We start from the raw sequence: 19756 nt of genomic DNA on the forward strand, positions 1-19756 counted from the left end.
CTTCGGACAATGACTTTGTCGCCTGCAGCTTTGACTCTCGTCGCCTTCATCATGGACTTGAAATGGACTTTACGACGTTTGACTTACACGTGCTTGTGGCGCACACAAACATACCGGTTAAGCGCGACACCTCCACATCCTAAACCCTGAGCTCAGCCTTCACAACCAACTGCAGAGTCACACCACGTTCAACAACACCCATCAGTCACTCACAGCGAATCTTACCTCATTAAAGGAAAGTTCACCCAAAAATGAAAATTCTGTCACCATTGACACATCCTCAGGTTGTCTCAAACCTACATTTCTTTGTTCTGATTATCACAGAGAAAGAGATTTTGAAGAACGTTAACAACCAAACAGATCTCAACCCCCATTGACTCCCGTAGTATTTATTTTCCCTACTATGGCAGTAAATGGAGGATGAAATCAGTTTGGTTGCGGAAATTCTTCCAAATATCTTTGTTTATGTTTAGCAGAACAAATACATTTAACAACAGGTTTGCAATAATGATAGAATTTTCATTTTTATGAGAACGATCCCTTTCAGGCGACCCACTATACGATTCCCTTGAGCTCCCTTCAGAGGCTTAACATTTGAATATCAACAGTGGCTCATCTCTCCATTAATTACCATTGTGAGTACCGGGAGTTCTGCATAATGGTTCTCTGATGTTCTCCCAGTGGAGCCATCTCAACATTCCCAAATGTCATTTTGCATACAAATAACCGGAATGGGCTGGAGAAAAGGTAATTCACCTCAACTGCGACAACCCCACCCCAAAACGGCAATATCCCATTGTATGAAATGAAAACAAAGGAAACTGTTCTCTACGTGGTACCATGGGCCGTTTTAGAGCTACAATACAAAAATACCCAGTAAGAGTTTGGCTACGTGTCACTAAAGATCAGACAAAGTTGTTAAAGGGTTGCTATGACAACAACATCATTAGCAACTTCATTGAAAGAGATCAATTACTGAATATGATTACATCATAACAACTGCCGACGTTCTCATAGCCAGATTTTAAAAAATGCAACGCGCTCTTATTTATGGCTGGTATGTGCTGGACGCTTCCAGCGATGGGTCTATTGGCATACAGCGAGCTATTAGAATAAGAATAGACGCCTGATGAGAGAGACCTACAGTAGAGCTTTAGAGTTTAATGGGCTCCAGGCAGCACAGAAACATGGCTCAGTTTTCAATGGCTGGCTCATTGTCCAGCTCAGCAAGGTAGTGGCAGGCCACAAAAGAGAAGGGTATAGGTTGAAGAGAACTCTTTCAGAGAGGCTGAGTGATCCAGAGTCTGATTCATCCACAAACAGCAGCGTCCTTGTCCGAGCTCCACTGTTCCAGCTCTATACAAAGAGAGCCAAGCGGCTCCTTTCCCATCGTTACACCTCCCACTTCTTCCTCAAACTGTAATCGGCCACAGAACGTTACTGCTGACAGGTTGAAGAGATCATTTGCTTCTGCTTCTTGTATGTAAATCACACGTGTGGTTTCAATGTTGCTCTAACACCTGTTATTTTAAGACATACAAAAGCTGTTGATGGCTATAGATCTTAAAAGGGAAGTTCACTCAAAAATGTAAAATCATTTATTGACCCTTTTGTCATTTTAAACCTGTATGACTTTCTTTTTCTGCAGAATACAAGAGAAGATATTTTGAAGAACGTTGGTAACCAAACAGGCACAGATTCAGTTTTATTGTATGGACACAAAACCAATGTGTACAAGTTAACAACGTTCTTCAAAATATCTTCTTTTGTGTTCTGTAGAAGGAAAACATCATGCAGCCTGGAAATGACAAGAGGGTCAGTAAATGATGACAGAATTTTCATTTTTGGGTGAACTTTTACTTCAAATCAAATAATATGAGCAACGTGAAATCTCCAGAGCTACGAAAAGCAACTTTTAAAGAATAACATTTCCTTTTGTTTGAGTGCACCGCATGCATGATGTAATGCTACATTATATATTACCGTACATTGGACATTTTTTGGTGTACTGTAGTTGAGGACAAGCCCGGGCAAGCCAAGGGTGCAATTTGACCCCCTACCACCAGAGAAAGACCCTTTAATCCATTGCTAAATTTCCCATAATCCATTGGACATGGTGGAAACAAAGCACAAGCGCCAGCAACTGCAGCAGTCACTGAAATACTGTAATACTGCAACAAGTGAAAGTCTAACATCCCATAATTCTCAGAATAACAAAATGAAGTCATGGCATAAGTATCCGCTCAGAAGAATTTTGAGATCTGGCGAGAATGACGGCGAATCAAAGACTTGGATGAGGTCTGGGAAAACAAGACATGTTTATTTGTTAATGTCATGGAAAAACAATGGCGCAAACCCGTGTAGTCCAAGTGGGTTTTCTCATTCATGTGTATTTTTTCCAAGGCTGTGTGAGAGACGAGCACAAAAGTTTTTTAGGAGGGCACCGGCAGAAGCCAATAGCTCTGTTTATTCTCTCAGCATGGCCGTGCTAGCATTGATAGGATTACAGGTCACACCAGAAGTGAGAGCCAGGGGACTCCACGGCCCCTCAGAAGCTGCATTGTGTTACTCTGTTCGGGACACAATTTTCCCTGCAGGATTTATAGCTGAAAAAGACAAATAAATAAAGAATCATATCTGGAAACAGCAAATAGATACTTTTCTACATCAGCTGAAATAGATTTTACCCAGATGGGATGAAAATAGTTTCATTGTGCACTGTAATGTGTGTTTAAATCTATTCGCTGTGCCTGTGCTTTTAGGACTAATATCAAGGGATGTTGCCGTCTGGAATCTATCAGTTTATCCAACAGTTTGAAAAAGTGAGGGGAAAAAGAAGGAGGAGAGAAGGAAGACAGGGAACTGAAGTGAATCAGGGGCTGAATTTAAATTTCAAGGTCTTATAGTCTCACACTGGCTTTGGCATGATGCTTATATAAGTCAACTGAACATTTTACAGACTGGATGCCGTTAAAAATGTCAAACAGAAACTTTCTTGAGGACATTTTCTTTCCATCAGTTAAAGGAAGAGATGACTGTGCACAATGTAATGTATTCTGTATTAAAATGTGTTGGTATTTGTTATGCTACTTTCGAAATGAAAACCTCATAGTTTATTTAGCTGTTAAAGGGATACAGTAGTTCACAAAAAACATGAAAAAAAAAAAAAAATCTGTCAACATTTTTTTACCCGTTTTTTGTGAAACCCGAAAGAAGATATTTTGAGAAATACAATGGGAGTCAATGGCAGTCAATGTTGTTTGGTTGCAAAGTTCTACGTAAAATCTTCCTTGGTGTTGTGCAGAAGAAAAAACTCATAAAGGTGTGGCATGAGGGTGAGTAAATTACGAAATGTAGTTGCGTTACTACTTTAAGCTAGTTGCACTCTAAGATTGGCTTTGTAGTACATCAACAGGAAAAAAAGACCTGCCAAAAATCACATCACCAAAAAATGTACAACTGCCGACATATCAAATGAACACGAGACAGCTCCAGATGAATGCAATACATATAAATGCTTCATGATGTGGAATAATAAACAGGAGACTGTAGACTGATAGACAACCTCTAACCGACCGCGCAGGGCATGCACAGAGATGCAGTGGAGATGCAGCTGTTGCGAATTTAACTTCCATCTTCAAAGAATCACTCGGTTAGAGGGAAAAATGAAAGATGAACACATAAATATGGAATGAATGAAGGAAGGAAGTGCCCTTATTGACATGATGCCATTTTACCACTCTGATCATACCGCTCTCATTACCTTGAGTATCTATGTTTAAGCTTGTGGTGCATTGTGGGTACTAAGATCAAAGCGAGTTCGTTTGCATCAAGAGAACTAGAGAAATTGAATTGTCAGATAAGACAACCCTATCCCCAAATACAGCTAACTTGTTAAAATTGCTTTGTTTACCCCGTTCAAACATTCAAATCCCAAAACAAACAGCTGCCAAGCCTGGAAACTGGCGGGAAAAGGACCGAGGCACAGACAGTCTCCTTTAGCCGGGAGAATGCCCACCACTTGCAAAGAAATGCCGTACCTCTCCTTTATGCTTCGCACATTAAAGTGACTCTATAAATAGTTTGGCCGAATTCACATCCATTCCTATGCAAATCTCCCACATTCGCCCTGAGAATGCAGATCCACTGCGGGATAGCGGGAATGGGGTTGCAGGGATGTCGCCTTTATTAACATGATCGTTGGGCATTCTTGTGGGGAAGTGGGTTGCGCTTGGATGGCGATTTCATTTAATTGGAATTCGGCAGTAACTTCTTCAGAGAGGGAGAGATCCGGGATGTGGTGTGGAGGGCAGACGGGGGTGATTTTTTTAGGGAATGAAAGAAAGGATGGAAGAAAAGAAACTTTTTTCTCCTTTTTGTTATCCGTCAGCAGAGGGAGGGGGGCAGGGGTGTGACTGGCATGAATCTGGGATACAAGCGGAACTTTCACATTGTGTGGTTAAGTCCTGCTCTTTATTACACGGATTGTCTGAAGAGTCTGTCAAGGAGCCCGACCAAAGAATTTCACCATCCCGGAGTAAAAAAGGTGCTGGATCACAAAGAAATAGAGGCCAGGGGGAGTGTGACCCCTCTGCCTGGTTTCTTATGCTTGTTTTAACACAGTTTTTGTGGGCTGCATCAAAGATGAACAAAAGAAGCTGTCTGTCTGTCAGCTCTGGAAAGTTGAGCTCAACGTACAAATGTATGCAAGTAGGCTACTTTTATATACAACCACTCGAATATAATAAATTAATAGGATAACCTATCCATTAACTTAGCATTACAAGATAGAAAAAGGAAAACATCTCATCTGTTTAGCCTGTATTAAAAATGATACAGTGTCGGACCTGTGCATATGTTTTGCAGGATAGTGCTAGAATCAAGACCCAAAGCATTCAAGTCTGTCACCAGCAGTAGCCGAGCTGTCAGCTGGAACTCATGGCCAGGGTCGTGTACCTACTCCACAGGCTCTTAAATGCAGAAGACGTGCCATTTTAAAAGCAAGCAGTAGGGAGCACGTGGTTGTTTGAAGGCCTCACAAGGTCAGCATACAGATTGATCGGAGGATGACGTCATTGTGAACCTAATTTGCACATGTACTTTGAGAAACGCCTGATATGTTATTTACCATCAATGAACTGTTGAGAGGCACAGAGTGACTTTTCATTAAAAGGTCAAACTTGCTGGCAAAAGTTAAAGAAATGTAAAAATAACTTTTCTCTCTTAAACAATCGTCATATGTTCTTTTCTTAAAACAAATCATTTTTTATTATTATTTGTTTTCAATTTTGGATGAAATCGCACATATGCGTTCTGTATCTGTATGCATAACTACCTTGGCAAAGAACAAACATAATAGAAAAAATGCTCAAAAATCAATTAGGCTATCATATAGGCTAATGTTTCACATAGTCTGCCTTTACTTGCACTAAATGTTGCGTAAAATATTACTAAACTAAAGCACATGTGTTTTACTCAATCCCCTACAACTTAATGATTGAAAGCTTGAGTTTCACCTCGTTCTCTTAATTCAAGTATGCAAATAACAGTCCTTAGTCTACTCTGTTAAGCAGACTAATCTCTCGGTGTAGTTTCCTTTGTATGTTTACGCCTGCATGTCCCCTTCACCCTCCCCCTCTCTGTCCCTCGCCTGCTGTCCTTTGCCTGCTGTCCTATAACGCGTCCTCCCTTTGACAGTCTCTCTGCGGTTCCCACAGCACAATAGCCAAACCCGCCCCGCCCACTGGGCGTGGTCTGTGGGTGGGCAGTTTATATAAACCTCTTTGCGCTACAATGAGCGGACTCTCATTGTTTCAGGGTAATAGTATAGACGGATGACACTCACCGTTTTTCTTTAATGTTTTAGCAGGGAGGCTTAGATTAATGCAGTGCACATACGTCTAGAAAGAGTTTAATTTTAACATGTTGAAAACGTACAGCAGAAAAACGCTGCTCTCCATCGCGGGGGCGAGCGTCACCTGTCTGGCGCTGCTGTTGGTCGTAGCGCAGCATCAGCGGATTCAGGCGGACGGGATGCAGAACGAGAGTGAGATCGGACTGCGCTCGCTTCAGAGTCTGGGGGAACCGGAGGCCGATGATGGAGAGCAGGAGAGGAAGAAAGGATTCTCTGCTTACTTCTCTAAGCTGACCCGCAGCAGGAGGGATGCGGATAAGCCCGGCGAGGCATCCGGAGCGGCGACAGTCGCGCCGCCTGCAGAGGACATCGGTGCCGACGACATCTTCATAGCAGTGAAGACTACCAAAAAGTTTCACCGCTCCAGACTGGATCTGTTGTTGGACACATGGATCTCGAGGAACCTGCAGCAGGTACGGCAGTTCAATTGTTACAATTGATGCAGTTTGTTACAGTGCGACAGGTTTTGCGGTTAGCAACAGGATGCAAATGGGGACTTTTCGTATTTTTAACTGACCGGAAAAACAGCGTTGGTGTGAGTCTTCCGTTTCTATTTTAACGCCACAGCTTTCTTAATGCTATCTATACATTGCATTATTCTCCCCTCGTTAAGTGTGCACGACAGTGCGCAATAAACTTCATTCAAGGCTAATTCTAATTAAAGTGGATTAAAAGATGAAAAATTGCATGTAAAGGACACACGTTTCAATGCTTTCCTGTAGAAATGGCTGCATTACTGACAGAGTGAAGCCCCCCCTCCGTCCACCCCTGCCCCATTGTTTTGGGGGTGTCCCGTGAACGCGCATGGGTCCAAGGATGCATCACAGTAACAGCTTCAGAGCTGTCCCCCTCTAAGCACGAACAAAGCGTCTTTCTGAAGGGGAAAGCCTCCCCAGCCCCTCGTCTTCCATTCTCCATGGGAACCCGGGATCTTGCGCGGAGGCTGGGTCAAGCTACCCAAGCTGTGGGAAAAGGGAGTCTTCCTTATGGAGATGCTGAAGGCACAAAGGACCGGCATCTATAGTCAGGGAAAGCTTTTCAGCGGCACGCCGAGTGGCTCTCGGTTTGAAAATACTGCTTTTGGAAAAAGGGCCTCATTTGCAGCCCGCACAAAAGCGCTTTTCCGACAGCGCAGGCTGTGCGCAGAGCAGTCAAAGTGATTTTATACACCATCTAGAGTAGTCGCTCATACATTTTACACAAGTTTAGTTTGCCTTGCCCTAGGGGCTTTGTCACGATCAATTCCCTTTATACAAGTGGGGGTTTCGTGACTGTCATTTGAATGTTGCTGACACGGTCTGAGTAGCATTACTTGTGCAAGCGTTGCATGAATATTTAAAGGAATAGTTCAGCCAAAAACGAACATTTTGTCATCATTTATTATCCCTCATGTCACTCAAAACTTGTTTATGACCCTCTCTTCTGTATAACAGAAAATACTATATTTTAAGAAATGTTATAGTGGTTCTATGTCCATACAATAAAAATCAATGTAGCTCCAAAGTTGTTAAGCTAAAAAAGTCTCACAAGTTTGGAATGACATAAATGTGAGTAAATGACTAAAGAATTTTCATTCCTTTAAAAATGTGAGGTTGGGGCTATTCAGCTTACCTGATTTAACAGCACAGATTTTAGTGGAGCAACAGTGTGCTTCTTACTTGTTTGCTTAGTACGAGATATGACGGAAGTTAACCCACAGAAGAGAGAGTTAACAGCAGGGATTAATAGCAGCAGCTGGTAGCGAACTGTGGAGACATAAAAGACCGATGCAGACCAGAATACAAGGGGGAGTTCCCGGTGAATTGGGTGCCAGGTGGCTGGGGCTTAAAAGAACAAAAGACAGCTCTATGCCAGCTATACAAATCCTCACATTCTCAGCGTATGTGTATGGAAGGCCATTGTCAAATTATTTCAACTTTCATCATGCAACACCTGAGTATGTTCAATTCCCAGTTATTGCTGTTTGAACGTACAGGGATTATCCTAAGGACTCCGGTGTGCTGTTTGGCATCCTGCCACAATGGCTGGCACCAGACAAGTGTTCATGGGCAGGGCATTGAGGGCTCATGAGAACTTTGTCACATATGTTGAGTGAGACGATGCGTGACTAGCGCTTTGAGCTTGCTGATAGGGGTAAACCCATGTAATGGACTCATCTTTCTGAACATCTCACCTGCTTCATGTGCTGCGTTGACATGTGATTATCAACTCACTGTCTAGGGCTGTTTACATGTCAACACCAAGAGTAGATCCAATCTTTACTTGCTGTTGACACAAATGGCAGCCTCTGACTCTTCTTACTGGGAAACGGTCTTGTCTTTGTTTGGAGTTAGTTAAGGTCGGCTAGAAGCTCCCAACTTTTCTATTTTCTCAAACAGATGCTGGTATTAAAGATGTCTTAAAATACACTTCAAGACTTTTACTCAGAATTTGCCCAGATTTTCAGTCTGGACTTGTTGCAGAAAGCCTGTGCCGGATTTGATCAGTTAGTGTGTTTCTATCTGAAACTTTCCAAAGGTCTGTAAGTGTAAGTCTAGTTAAAAAAAATCTGTTCAGATTTTAAGAGTCTTGTAGTGTATTCCCGCTATTAAGCGTAGTCTTTACCGACTTGACTTGATGAGTCAGGTCTTTTGAATAGTCTGTATTCTGATATGCTTCAGAATTGTTCGCGGCGCAGTGTCTGGCTTCCGCCGTTTCTCTGAATTTCCCCCCTGGAACAATGCAGCTTCCCCAGTGAGAGAAATTCACAACAATGAGAGAACAGCCTGTGCCGTGGCTGTGATATCCGGTGTCCTGTTACACAGACAGCTCCCAAAAGCCTTTCAGATCAGCTTCTTTACTTCTTTCAATGTACCATGACCAATATCTTTAATTCAGTTTGAAACACCTAAAAGATCCATTTTGTGGTTAGTCTTTTTTGTCTAAACTTAGGCCACACTTTTTGAGCAAGGAGTGGATCTGTTATGGCATGAGTTTGATATTTAGATTGGCACAGGTAGAGCTTACTGGGTTGAGTGGTGTTAAATAGAGGGTGCAACATCTTTCCGCTTCCTTCCTGGGTAGATGGAGACAGACAGCCAGGCTCCACGCTCACCCTGCCCTATGCCAGACCTTCCTTTAGTTGGTTGGGAAGCCCTTATAAACCTCTGCCCGCTCATCGGCACACACAATGCTATCCAAAACCCCATCTTCAAGTGCAACGTAAATGCTGAAGAATTGTTTATTTTGAAAAAGTGAGCTCAAATGACCGTGACTCACCGGGTCATTCTGCTTCACAATACGTTTTCACCATTCAATAAAAGAGAAGCCAAGAAACAAAGTAAAAGAGGCCTCTCTTTAGTTAACCACTGCAGCTGTATGCAAATTCAGGCAAACATATTTGGAATTTATCCAGTGCTGGCTTTAACCCAGCCTCAAAACACTCTTCATTGTCCTGTTGCAAAAGGATTGAAGTAGGTCTTTCTGGGCTGGGGTGAATGGCCACACACACACATTGTAATACACAAATCAGCTCTGAGGTTTCTCTCCTCTGTCAGTGCCCGGCCTGTCTTTGGCAGCTGCCGGTGTGATTAGTCCTTCCTTTCAGCAGATCTCTGCGCAAACATCGCCAGCCTCTGATCCTTTACCAGCCCCAACCGCAGCCCTCCCCTAAACAAACATCGGCCCTGGGCCTTGGCCTCAGTGCGCCACGCTAAACATCTGCTCCTAGTTTATTCTGTAAACCAATCAAACTTTATCGGTTAGCGCTGATCTATAGATGCGCCAGTGCTCATGCTGGGATACGAAATGGCCAAAATCCACGGTTGAGATAAAAATCACAATACAGTCGAGCAGCAACAGAATCATATAAAAAGCTTGTTTGATAGCAAAGGCATGCGTGTTCAAGGACAGCAGGGCGTGGGCTGGACGGCCTGTTCAGACACGTGGCCCTGATAAGGCAGCAGGCGGCAGGTGCAGTCTCACCTGAGGTAGAAAAAAAACAGGTTAAAAGCAGTGCGCGGACGGGGCGGCCCTCCTTTTCATCAGTGTGTTTAAAGCGTGCTGCGTCTATTTCTCAATGGCTCCTTTGAGCCTGGGCTGCCGCCTTGCACCTGCTCTGTCTTATCTTCCACAATGAACCCCTAAATCCCCCCCTCCCCATCTATTTTGATGTTAACAAAACCCTGAGGGGTCAGACGTCAGTCTGACTGCAGCTCCGGGGTAAATGTATATTCATCCGTTGAAGTATGTCTGGGGGGGTTTTGAGAGAAAGGGACCTGATGCTTCTTTTTTTCTTTTGGAAGTTACATCTTTAGGCATTTTGAACATGTCTAAAGTGGATAGATGGATGAGGAATGGAAAGAGAAGGGAGGTGGTGAAGGGCGATGAAACGAGGGCAGTTGTATAGGGGGGGTGGAGTGCGGGGGTAAGTAGGGTAGCCTGCTCCCCGCTTTGTTCTGGGTCTGGGATGCTACGGGGTGCGGAGCAGTTTCCATGGAGAGACTGACAACTAGAACAAGGGGCCTTTATTTTAGGGGGTATTGGGTTGGGCTTGTTTAACTTGCTAAGTTTTCCATGGCGTAAAACCCAGACAATGGCTTCTAATCAGGCCGCTTTGGGATAAATGATTCACGCAAATTCCTGTTACGTCTTTCGAGTGAAGTGATTCATGGATGAACTTGTGTGACTTGACTGGAGGAGATAGCTAACCAGGTTTTTCTTTGTGTCTGCAGACATACATCTTCACGGATGGCGAAGACGAAGAACTGAAAAGGAGAATCGGTGAGTGCTGCTTCCTGTTTGGAAAGTCACATGGGTAGAAAGAAGCAAACATTTTGTCTTTGATAGCTGCGAAGCTAATCCTCTCAAACATATTGTGCATAGCTTAGCACGTGGGCTCCTGACCTCACAGATAAAGGTCTTACTCTACAAATACTTAAGTCTTTAACATAAATACTCACAAAGTATCTGTTCTCTTATCCACACAGGAAGTCACGCCATCAACACCAACTGTTCTTCGGCACACAGCCGTCAGGCTCTTTCCTGCAAGATGGCAGTCGAGTACGACAAGTTCATCGAGTCTGGCAAAAAGTAAGCATTGCATAGTGGTATCGTTACTTTAAAAACTTTTTGTCTCAAAGCAAACGATTAGACATTCTAACAATCTTTTTTTTCTCCCCTGTGGTTAAGGTGGTTTTGTCATGTGGATGATGACAACTATGTGAACGTCAAGACCCTGGTGAAGTTGCTTTCTAACTATCCTCACACTCAGGACATGTACATTGGCAAACCCAGCCTGGACAGACCTATCGAAGCCACAGAAAGACTCGGTGACAACAAGATGGTAGGCTTTAAAAATGATCTCTACTTGTATAGTATTTTTGGTTGTGATGTTGTTTGAAATGTTGAGAATAGGAACTAACGCTTTTGGTTCTGCTTTTCAGAGACCTGTGAACTTCTGGTTCGCTACAGGAGGGGCAGGCTTCTGTGTCAGCCGGGGTCTGGCTTTAAAGATGAGCCCATGGGCAAGGTATAGATACATCTCAATGTTGACTCTACAAAACTGAATATTTTGAGATGCTAGTAGACTTAACTTGTTTTCTTGATTTTACAGTGGAGGCCATTTCATGAACACAGCCGAAAAGATCCGTCTCCCTGATGACTGTACCATTGGCTACATCGTGGAATCGGTTCTAAGTGTCCCTCTGACACGAAGCAGCTTGTTCCACTCCCACCTGGAGAACCTTCAACAGGTGTCCAAATCAGAAGTACACAAACAGGTGAGAATCTTAGAAACCAGGCTTTCCAACACAATCTCTTATTTTAGGGTGTTAATTTGTATGAATTCGTACGATCTCATTCTAGTACGATTTTCTTTCGCGGCAGTGATGTTAGGTTTAAGGACGGGGTTAGGGGCGGGGCTTCAATATTGCTATTTTCTTGTAATCGTACATTTTGGTACGATCCACAAATTCATACGAATTAGCCACCTCGATAATTAGTTACGAAAGATCAGGTTGGGCTTTCAATTATCTAGTTCCTCTTAAATACAGAATAGTTTTATTAAAGTGTTTTATTTTCATTCAGATAACACTGAGTTATGGAATGTTTGAGAACAAGAGGAACATTATCAACATGAAAGGGGCTTTCTCTGTTGATGAGGACCCATCCAGGTACGAAGCTTCCTCCAGACTATACAAACGATCTTGTTTGGATGCAACTCGTACGCAAATCTCACAAACCTCTCTCTGCTTTCTCTTTCCTCCTCAGATTTAAGTCAGTTCACTGTCTGCTGTATCCAGACACTCCGTGGTGCCCTCCTCAGGTTGCCTATTAAGGTGACCGGCTCCTCTTCTGTATCCTCGTCCCTAATTGCCTCGGTATCTGAAAGGCATATGGGACCAGTGTGGTATTAGGCTGTGTGACCACTGCGTTTGTTCTGCAGCGGCACACGGCCTTTCGTGGTAATACTGAGCTGCTGTGCGGCTCACCTTAAACATTTTCTTCTCGCATGGTGCCTGAGCTTCCTGTCCAACCCGGACTCGACGGAGGAAGTCGGCTTTCAGCGCCAAGCTTCGCAGGCAATCAACTGTGCTTTATGTCATTACTATTGCTTGAATGCCATTTGCAATTCTCATAGAATGTATGTTGTTAGAATACTCCAACCTTTTGCCAGCTTTATGTGCTTAGTTTTAAAATTCGAATTAGCAAATTAGTTTTCTATACTTATTATTATCATTTTTTTCTCTCGCTCCAAATACGTTTCAGGATGATATGTTCCCTCAGGTTGAATTTGATGATATCTTTTGATGGTCTGCGTTTTAAAATGCTCAGATCATCGTAAGTGAAATTCTTGCTTTATTATTCAGTTCGACATTGTTAAGGACTCCGGACAAAATGAACAAGATGAAGGTCCATTATTAGCATATTTTATTTCTTTAACGTCAGTGTTATTATAATTATTTTTGCTGTTTTTTATGATGTGCTGGCAATAGGCAATTTTCCTAATATGCGTTCAGGTTATCTTAATCTGTGGTGTGTAAGGATTGAGCACTTTTCCCTCATTTTTCTGGTTTAAATGTATGATGATAAGCTGTGTGAAAATGCCCCAAATCTTTAGATGTTTATATTATTTAATGCCAGTGCTAAATGCACTGTTGCCAGACAGATATCAGATTTTTGGCATCCTTTATTTTTTTATTTAGATTTGTTCAGAAATACTTAAGTTGCACAGCTTGGTTTGTAAACTGTTTTTTGCTTATGTAAAGTGTCTCTCTTAGCAAAAACTTACTGGCGTTCAGTCAGATTGTCAACACAAAGTTATGTACATTGTTAAACCAGATGGCAGTCTAAGACGTGTTTATTGCATGATCCAAATTCTCAGATCCCTCGTGCACAGTGGGGTCTGGCCTAGAGCCACGGTTTTCCTCATTCTTTTTAGAAGTTTGGCTGGCATTCGGACATCGCTATGCCTGCTTTACAAAACACGTTAACTTGAGAGCTTTACATGAGCAACTGCAGTGATCCTTACAGAGTTTCTCTTTCTCTGTTGGAATGACCCATATTGGGAGAGTCTGTATATTTTAGGTTATAGCAGTATTTATGTACTGTGACATTTAAAACAATTGAATTTGTACAAAAATGTTTAGATATATGTGAATTAGGTCACTTATGGATCAGACCTAGTTCTGATATTTCTTGTATTTTTTCTATAATGCTCTGAATTTTGCTATTGGCTGTAATTTATATTCCAGTATCTGGATTCTTTGATTGTTTAAATGATTTCCTCTCAGGGGTCACATTCCTGATATTGTTACCATGGGATGCCTTGGTAAAGGCTTTTAAATAAAGAAGCATATACGCTAAGAAAATCGACTGCGTTGTCATTTCTCACATTTGTGGATTGTATTGTGGGAGGGATATTCTTTTTCCAGGGTGGACATGATTGGATAAATATCTGTAATTTAAGATGAGTTAAACATTTCATTCAAGTCTATTTGCTTATACAAGGAATGCACATCTGCTAATAGTTTACATTTGTCAATTATGAAGGGTACAAGCTTATCTAAAAAGCTAATAGATGACAAAACCTATTATTTGACTTCATGGGGTCTAAAAACATCTAAACCAAACAACGAAAATGACATGCCTACTATAGCACAGCATAGACGACTAAAATCAATCATGTAGAGTAAAATCATTTCCAGACCACGCAGGTTCAGAGGCCAGTGTACTTATACTCTGTCAAAACTGTTGTGAATTGTTGCTGAAGCATGCAAACAAAACAAACGCAGCCCCTCATGGTTACAAACGCTAGCATTGACCCGTTGCACGTCGCTTGCTGAATTAATGAAACGCACTTAAAAGTTTAGTCTCACTCACATGTAATTTATTATTCTACAACAATGGCCATGGGAAAGAACATAACCTCACAACAGCCCTTTCAACACTCTAAAGAGTCACGGCTTTGGGGTCTTGAATATTTACAGCAGATAAATAAATCCGCATGGACACGGGCTGTATGCACCACCTGGTTTTATACACTTTTTAAACCACAAAAAACGTAAGACTTACTTTAATAATGTTAATGCATTAGGCATTGTGAACTAACAAAAAATCTGTTAATAATAATTCAGATAAATATAAAAAAACTTATATTAGAGGCTACTGTATATTTATATATTTTATTATTTATATTTAACAATAAATTAAATCTTATATTAAATCTTATTATTATAGTATTTATTTTCCTTAAATATATGCATGTATGGGTATGTTTGTATAGATACAAAATGAAGAGGCACAGAACATCTACTGTATTATGTAAACACAAACTTTTATTCTGGATCTGATTAATCATGAATAATCTTTTGACAGTCCTAATATATATATTGTATGAATTAATTTATATAATAGTATATTTTAATTTGTTTAACATTGACAAAGATTAGTAAATGCTTTTAAAACATTGGTCGTCTCCTAATGTTTTTCACTTTCAAATATTATTTCATGTTTGTATTAACTTATCTTCACATATAGATCCACAAAGTCAAGTAAAACATACTGTGCTCTTCAAAATTATCAAAAACAACTTGTGAAAATGATCATGAAATAAATCACTTTAAACAACAAAGTAACAAAGTGTACATTAACACATTGAATGAATTCCATCACACATGGTCGGGCAACAGATGTTGTGTTATTTCAAGAAAATTGTAATTCTTTTATCCCTTTAGTATTTATAACTGGCTTGTTTTGACAAGCCAACTACACATCAATTCCATAACCCGATGTTACTATTTATTATTCCTTTCAAACCACAATTTTTTACATTCCAGTCATATCAAAAAGATCCTGTTACAAACATTATCATGTTTTTATTAAGTCACATCTGTGCCTGTTTTAATGGTGCGAGGGTTTGTGTTCCTGAGCTATGACTGGCTGCTTTCCCATGAGTCTCAGAGCAGAGATGGGATTTCTACATTCTTCAGAGGAAAAGTATGAGGCACACATCACCCCAAAATCACCCGCTGCTGCAGAAAAGACACCCTCTATAACCCATAATCATATTTCCTCCACTCAAACCCACTTCACACGCTCCATATGTCACATGTGGCTCAAACTGTCAGATGCAATGTTTGCAATAGAGCACCACACACATCCGGGTATTAATCTCTACAACTAAACAGAGACAAACCAAACCTATGATTATCTTTACTCATCTGTGTTTCCGCTCGTGTTCCAGATGGTCCAGACCATTTCCCTAAAATCTACTTCATGTACATAAATGACACACAATCATCTATGTAATTTTAAAACTTTAAAGGCTTATTATTTAGTTCTTACAGAGAACTTTAAGACACAGATTTATTGTAGTAAAGGCTTTCAGGCCTGTTTCTTCAGCGGAGCACCAAGAATCCCACATCTACGAAACAATCTTGGATTAACACAACTCATTTCTCTCTTTGACACTTGTTGACCTTGATGCATCTTCTGACACTGGTTCAACCTCAGGGAAGGCAACAAATATGAATGCCCCAGTCCACAGACCACAACACCGTTCACCAAATAAATGGTTGTACCCGCAAAGCGACCGTTGCGAGTTTCCTTGAAAGAAGATGCCTACATTCTTATTATGAGTCAGAGGACCCGGGGGCTTCGTTTCATTACGTGAACCTTTTCAACTCTTAAATCAGATCCCTGCCATAAACTGTCTGTGTATATTTATTCCAGTCGCGTTCATATCAAACCGCTACTTTCTGTCTGATTCTTTGTGCACATCCGTCACATTCTGTTCTCTCTCGAAATGAACAAAACCAAACTCTCTCAAACTCATTCTGAAAGCTGATAGAGATCAGAAGTTCTCAATTCCTGCTGATCGTACCGAAATGTGACCTCCACGAACTTTCACTTTCAACCTGATCTTTAGCTTCAGTGTAAGCTATAAAACGTTATACACAGGCCTTTAAAATATAAATACACTATCAAAAAGTCTTATCACAAACAAAAGTAATAGCAACCTACAATCTTTTGAAGAGGTTATTTCATTATTAATAGACTAATTCTGTTCTAACTTTACTTGAAGGTCACATATTCTGTTTAATGAGTCTGTAGATACTTCAGGAGATTAGTATGACAACAGTAACTAGCACCCTGTCTCCTGAACGTGTTTCCAGCAGCATGGCATACTTCCAGACATCCCGGCCATGGACTGAAGCTGTATCCTCCAAGAACGCGCTCAATGGAGCCGAGTGTCGCTCCAAATGCAGCATATCACATATCAGCCAAATGGCTTTACCTCACAGAGCAAAAATGTCTGTTTTGGGGATTCTCATGGAGGGTTACCAAGCTGAAATTTAACTGCCTGCTGAGTGACGTCTCTTGGGTGTCCTGAGCGTTTAACATTCATTCGTTCATCAATTCATTTGTCTCTAACTTGGTTTGTCTTTTGGCTTCGTCGGAAAGCACACTTGCATGTGCGTTTACCTGAAACAAAAAGTATTTGCAAAGACACACAGCCTGTGATGCTGGCTTGACTGAAACTGGAAAAAGGGAAAAACGTTTTAAAAAGTAATTTTTTAAGTCTTCTTAGACATGACAATCCTGATTTTTAGTACGATTTGAACACTTGAAATCATGAACATTTCCATAAAGACTCAACATTCCATCAAAGCTAGTTTATGGGATTTTTGATTTTCTGTTACAGGAAACCATAAACCCAATTTGGTGACTTTCTAAGTAAGAACAAGTGGTAGGACTGTGCCAGGATGGTGGATGTAGCTGGAAAACTTTATGAGGAGCTACAGGCAGATATTTTAGCCATGGTTTAGAGAACGTAAGAAAAAAGGTTTGTACAAAAACAGTCCAGCCAACAACGGCTAAAGAAAAAAAAGTAAAACAAACTCTTCTTCATTGCACAGACCTAAAAGGTCATGTGTGATTTCACTTTCTGACGCTGTCATTTCCCGGATTATTTCCTGCAAGCTAGCATGAGCAGGTCTTTCAGACTGCTCCGTATGGAAAGTCTGATCTTTCCATTATGTTGGCCTTTTATAAATCACTTTAAACCAGTGTCTGAAATTACTGTGCTATACCCCTGAATGCTGCGATACATGTAAACCAAAAACATGGCCATGTTAAATAAAGAATGTATTATGGCTTGGCCAATGGGGAATATAGCACAAATTACATTGCACAAAAGTATCAAAACTAATGCTATTAGCATTAAAAATGTAGTGCTGAACGACCATGAACACAGTTGCTACTTATCTTTATAGGCCTACTTATTTTGAAAACTGCACTTTTATTTAACCAGTTAAATATTTGTTTTGGTAAAGATGCAGACTTCACTGCATGTCCTGATTTTGCACACTAACCTGCACTGTTCAACACTTATGGAAAGGCAATACAGAATCTGACTGGAAAATCTGGCTTTTCTGAGGTTGAGCATGACTGTGGGAAAGTGATCAGTCGGTTATGACTTTTGAGGAGAAAGATGCAAAGAAGGATGCAAATAAGCAGCAAATGAGTTGAAGTTACAGATTTCTCTCAGGATTAACTGGATGGTGCAATGACTGTCTAAGCGTGATTGATTCCTGTAGTTCAGTGGTTAGAGCATGGCGATAGTCATGGGTTCAATCCCAGGGATTAAATTTAATTAGAAGCATATGTATAGTATAATGCAATTTAAGTCGTTTTGGATAAAAGCATCGCCAAATGCATAAATGTAAATGTTGATGGTATACCAGGTTAATGATACACTTCTGTATATTTTTCCTGTCCATCAATTCACTATAGTCTCTCTTGAGCAATTCAGCCATTGGATTGCTTCACTTCATGCAAATGTAGGTGACAGGACATATTATTACTATAAACAGACAACGGTTGTGGTAAAAAAACAGTTGTGTGAAGGTTATGACTAAAATGACTACAGGCTTTTCATTTAACTGAGCACAATTTGAGTCACAACATCCTGTTATTGTACTTATTTTCTACACAAAAATAAAAAAATCTGCAATCATTTGCGAACTCTCTTGCAATTCCTTGACTTGTTGGCAAGCAAACAACGGTGGTGCCTATTCACTTGCGCTGGTTTTGTGTCCTTACAATAGAAATCAATAGGTTCTGTTACCAAACATTTTTCGAAGTATCTTCTTTTGTGTTTCGCGGAATAAAGAAAGTCACACAGGTTTAAAAAGACAAGAGGATGAGTAAATAATAATTGTAAAACATTTGGGGGTGAACTTAAGTTGATCTGACAGGAGAATATCTTATGTCAATCGCAACAAAATGATACGTCTTTAGTTTCAATAATACAACTTTTAAATGAGGCAATTTTCACCATGCATTATTTCATTTACACGGCAACAAAATAATTCATTCAAATTTTTAAACCACATCAAAATTGATTAGAAATTGATAACACGAAGTTCATTGAGGATTGTTGGGTAAAAAACAAAAACATACAAATGCATTATAATGATATATATATATATATATATCATACAATTGTTATTTGCTTCTTTCACCATTCAAGGGACGTTTTACTTTCCATGGACACAAGAAACCCTGAGCGTCCTTTTAAAGCACACGACTCATTTTGGGTTTTAAAGAACCTCTCCATCCTGCCCCTCAGCACAATGCTGTTTTCATGTCCAGACTGCCTTCCTGCTGTTATTCTTTCTTGAGGAATTCTAGTGTATTCAGAGGCAGCGTGGTGCACTAATATAGGTTATACCTTGTTAACTCTCCCTTGTCCAACAGTGCTGTGGTGGGAAAGAGGGCAGAGGTATATAAATCGCAACAGGGCCAGGGGGAAAACAGACAAAACGGGTAAGAAAAGGGCGTAAGGCTAAGAATAAGCATCCTTAGATGTTTGCGAATGGTGGGTCTATTGGAACAGAGCATAGGGGTGGAGTCAGAGAAGTTAACTGACATCGGTGGAGGAATAGCCAGTTCTCCACACCGTTCCTCAATAAAGGGTTGAAAACAATAGAATTGGGCCATACAATGCGGCCTGCTCCATCATGCTGGTGGAGAACGGTGTTAAAAAAGAGCCACTGGGGTGTAAGGAATGTGTATGCAGACTCGGTGAATACAGCTGCTCCTCTACGGCCCTCAGCAACTCATCTCACCCCCACGACTCCAAAATCTTCAGGATGTGCAAGGCCACATCACACACATAAACTTTGCTGTGATGTCTACCTGAGATTAGAATTCAAGAGAGATGTAATCAGAAACCCCCAAAAGTTTCCAGACCCGAGTCATTTCTGATAAAAAAAAACTCAAAGGAACTCGCACTTACACCAACCATCAGATGAAACATTGATCTGTAAATAAGTGGAAATAACACAACCACAAAGC

At 40.9% G+C, this 19756-nt stretch overlaps 1 protein-coding gene across 1 annotated transcript; it reads left to right on the top strand.

Annotated features, from left to right (window-relative positions):
* Positions 1–5803: 5803 nt before the first annotated feature.
* On the top strand, positions 5804–13758 carry lfng (LFNG O-fucosylpeptide 3-beta-N-acetylglucosaminyltransferase). Its single transcript, XM_056753687.1, has 8 exons — positions 5804–6327; positions 10627–10675; positions 10882–10984; positions 11084–11237; positions 11338–11423; positions 11508–11673; positions 11981–12066; positions 12164–13758. The coding sequence occupies exons 1-8, from the start codon at positions 5923–5925 to the stop codon at positions 12228–12230; spliced, it is 1116 nt and encodes a 371-aa protein (XP_056609665.1). The 5' UTR covers positions 5804–5922; the 3' UTR covers positions 12231–13758.
* The last annotated feature ends 5998 nt before the right edge of the window (positions 13759–19756 follow it).

The sequence above is a fragment of the Triplophysa dalaica genome, chromosome 7, assembly GCF_015846415.1.
Source record: "Triplophysa dalaica isolate WHDGS20190420 chromosome 7, ASM1584641v1, whole genome shotgun sequence".
Taxonomy (NCBI): Eukaryota; Metazoa; Chordata; class Actinopteri; order Cypriniformes; family Nemacheilidae; genus Triplophysa; species Triplophysa dalaica.